Here is a 429-nt window from a genome sequence, read left to right as displayed (position 1 = left end):
TGGGTTGAATCGGGTGCCACGGTTGGTGAATTGTATTACTGGGTGTCTCAAGAAAGTCGAGATCTTGGATTCCCAGCTGGGATTTGCCCAACTGTAGGGATTGGTGGACAMCTAAGCGGAGGGGGGTTTGGTRCTATGATAAGGAAGTATGGGCTCGCGGCGGATAATGTTGTCGATGCTTGGATTGTTGATGTCAATGGGAAGATTCTGGATAGAGAATCTATGGGAGAAGATCTGTTTTGGGCAATTAGAGGAGGTGGAGGAGCAAGTTTCGGTATTGTAGTAGCTTGGAAGGTCAATCTTGTGGATGTTCCTGAAAAAGTTTCGGTTTTTAGTCTTTCCAAGACTTTAGATCAAGGAGCTTCGGATCTGTTCAATAAGTGGCAGTATAAAGGGCACAAATTAAGTGAAGATTTGTTCATTAGAGTT

The 429-nt window shown here is 44.3% G+C and overlaps 1 protein-coding gene across 1 annotated transcript in view; it reads left to right on the top strand.

Annotated features, from left to right (window-relative positions):
- Positions 1 to 3: 3 nt before the first annotated feature.
- The window catches only part of LOC112505435 (berberine bridge enzyme-like 8), a gene marked incomplete at both ends in the record, with an annotated part of 4,180 nt that continues 3,754 nt past the window's right edge, over positions 4 to 429 (top strand). The window contains one exon of the mRNA XM_025109343.1: positions 4 to 426. Within this exon, the coding sequence (XP_024965111.1) occupies positions 4 to 426 (423 nt within the window). The remainder of the gene's footprint in view (positions 427 to 429) is intronic.

This window comes from Cynara cardunculus, unplaced genomic scaffold (assembly GCF_001531365.2).
Source record: "Cynara cardunculus var. scolymus isolate 2C unplaced genomic scaffold, CcrdV1 Un_Scaffold_10921, whole genome shotgun sequence".
NCBI lineage: Eukaryota > Viridiplantae > Streptophyta > Magnoliopsida > Asterales > Asteraceae > Cynara > Cynara cardunculus.
Note: the sequence above shows the minus strand (reverse complement) of the source record. Positions and strands in the feature narration are given on the sequence as shown.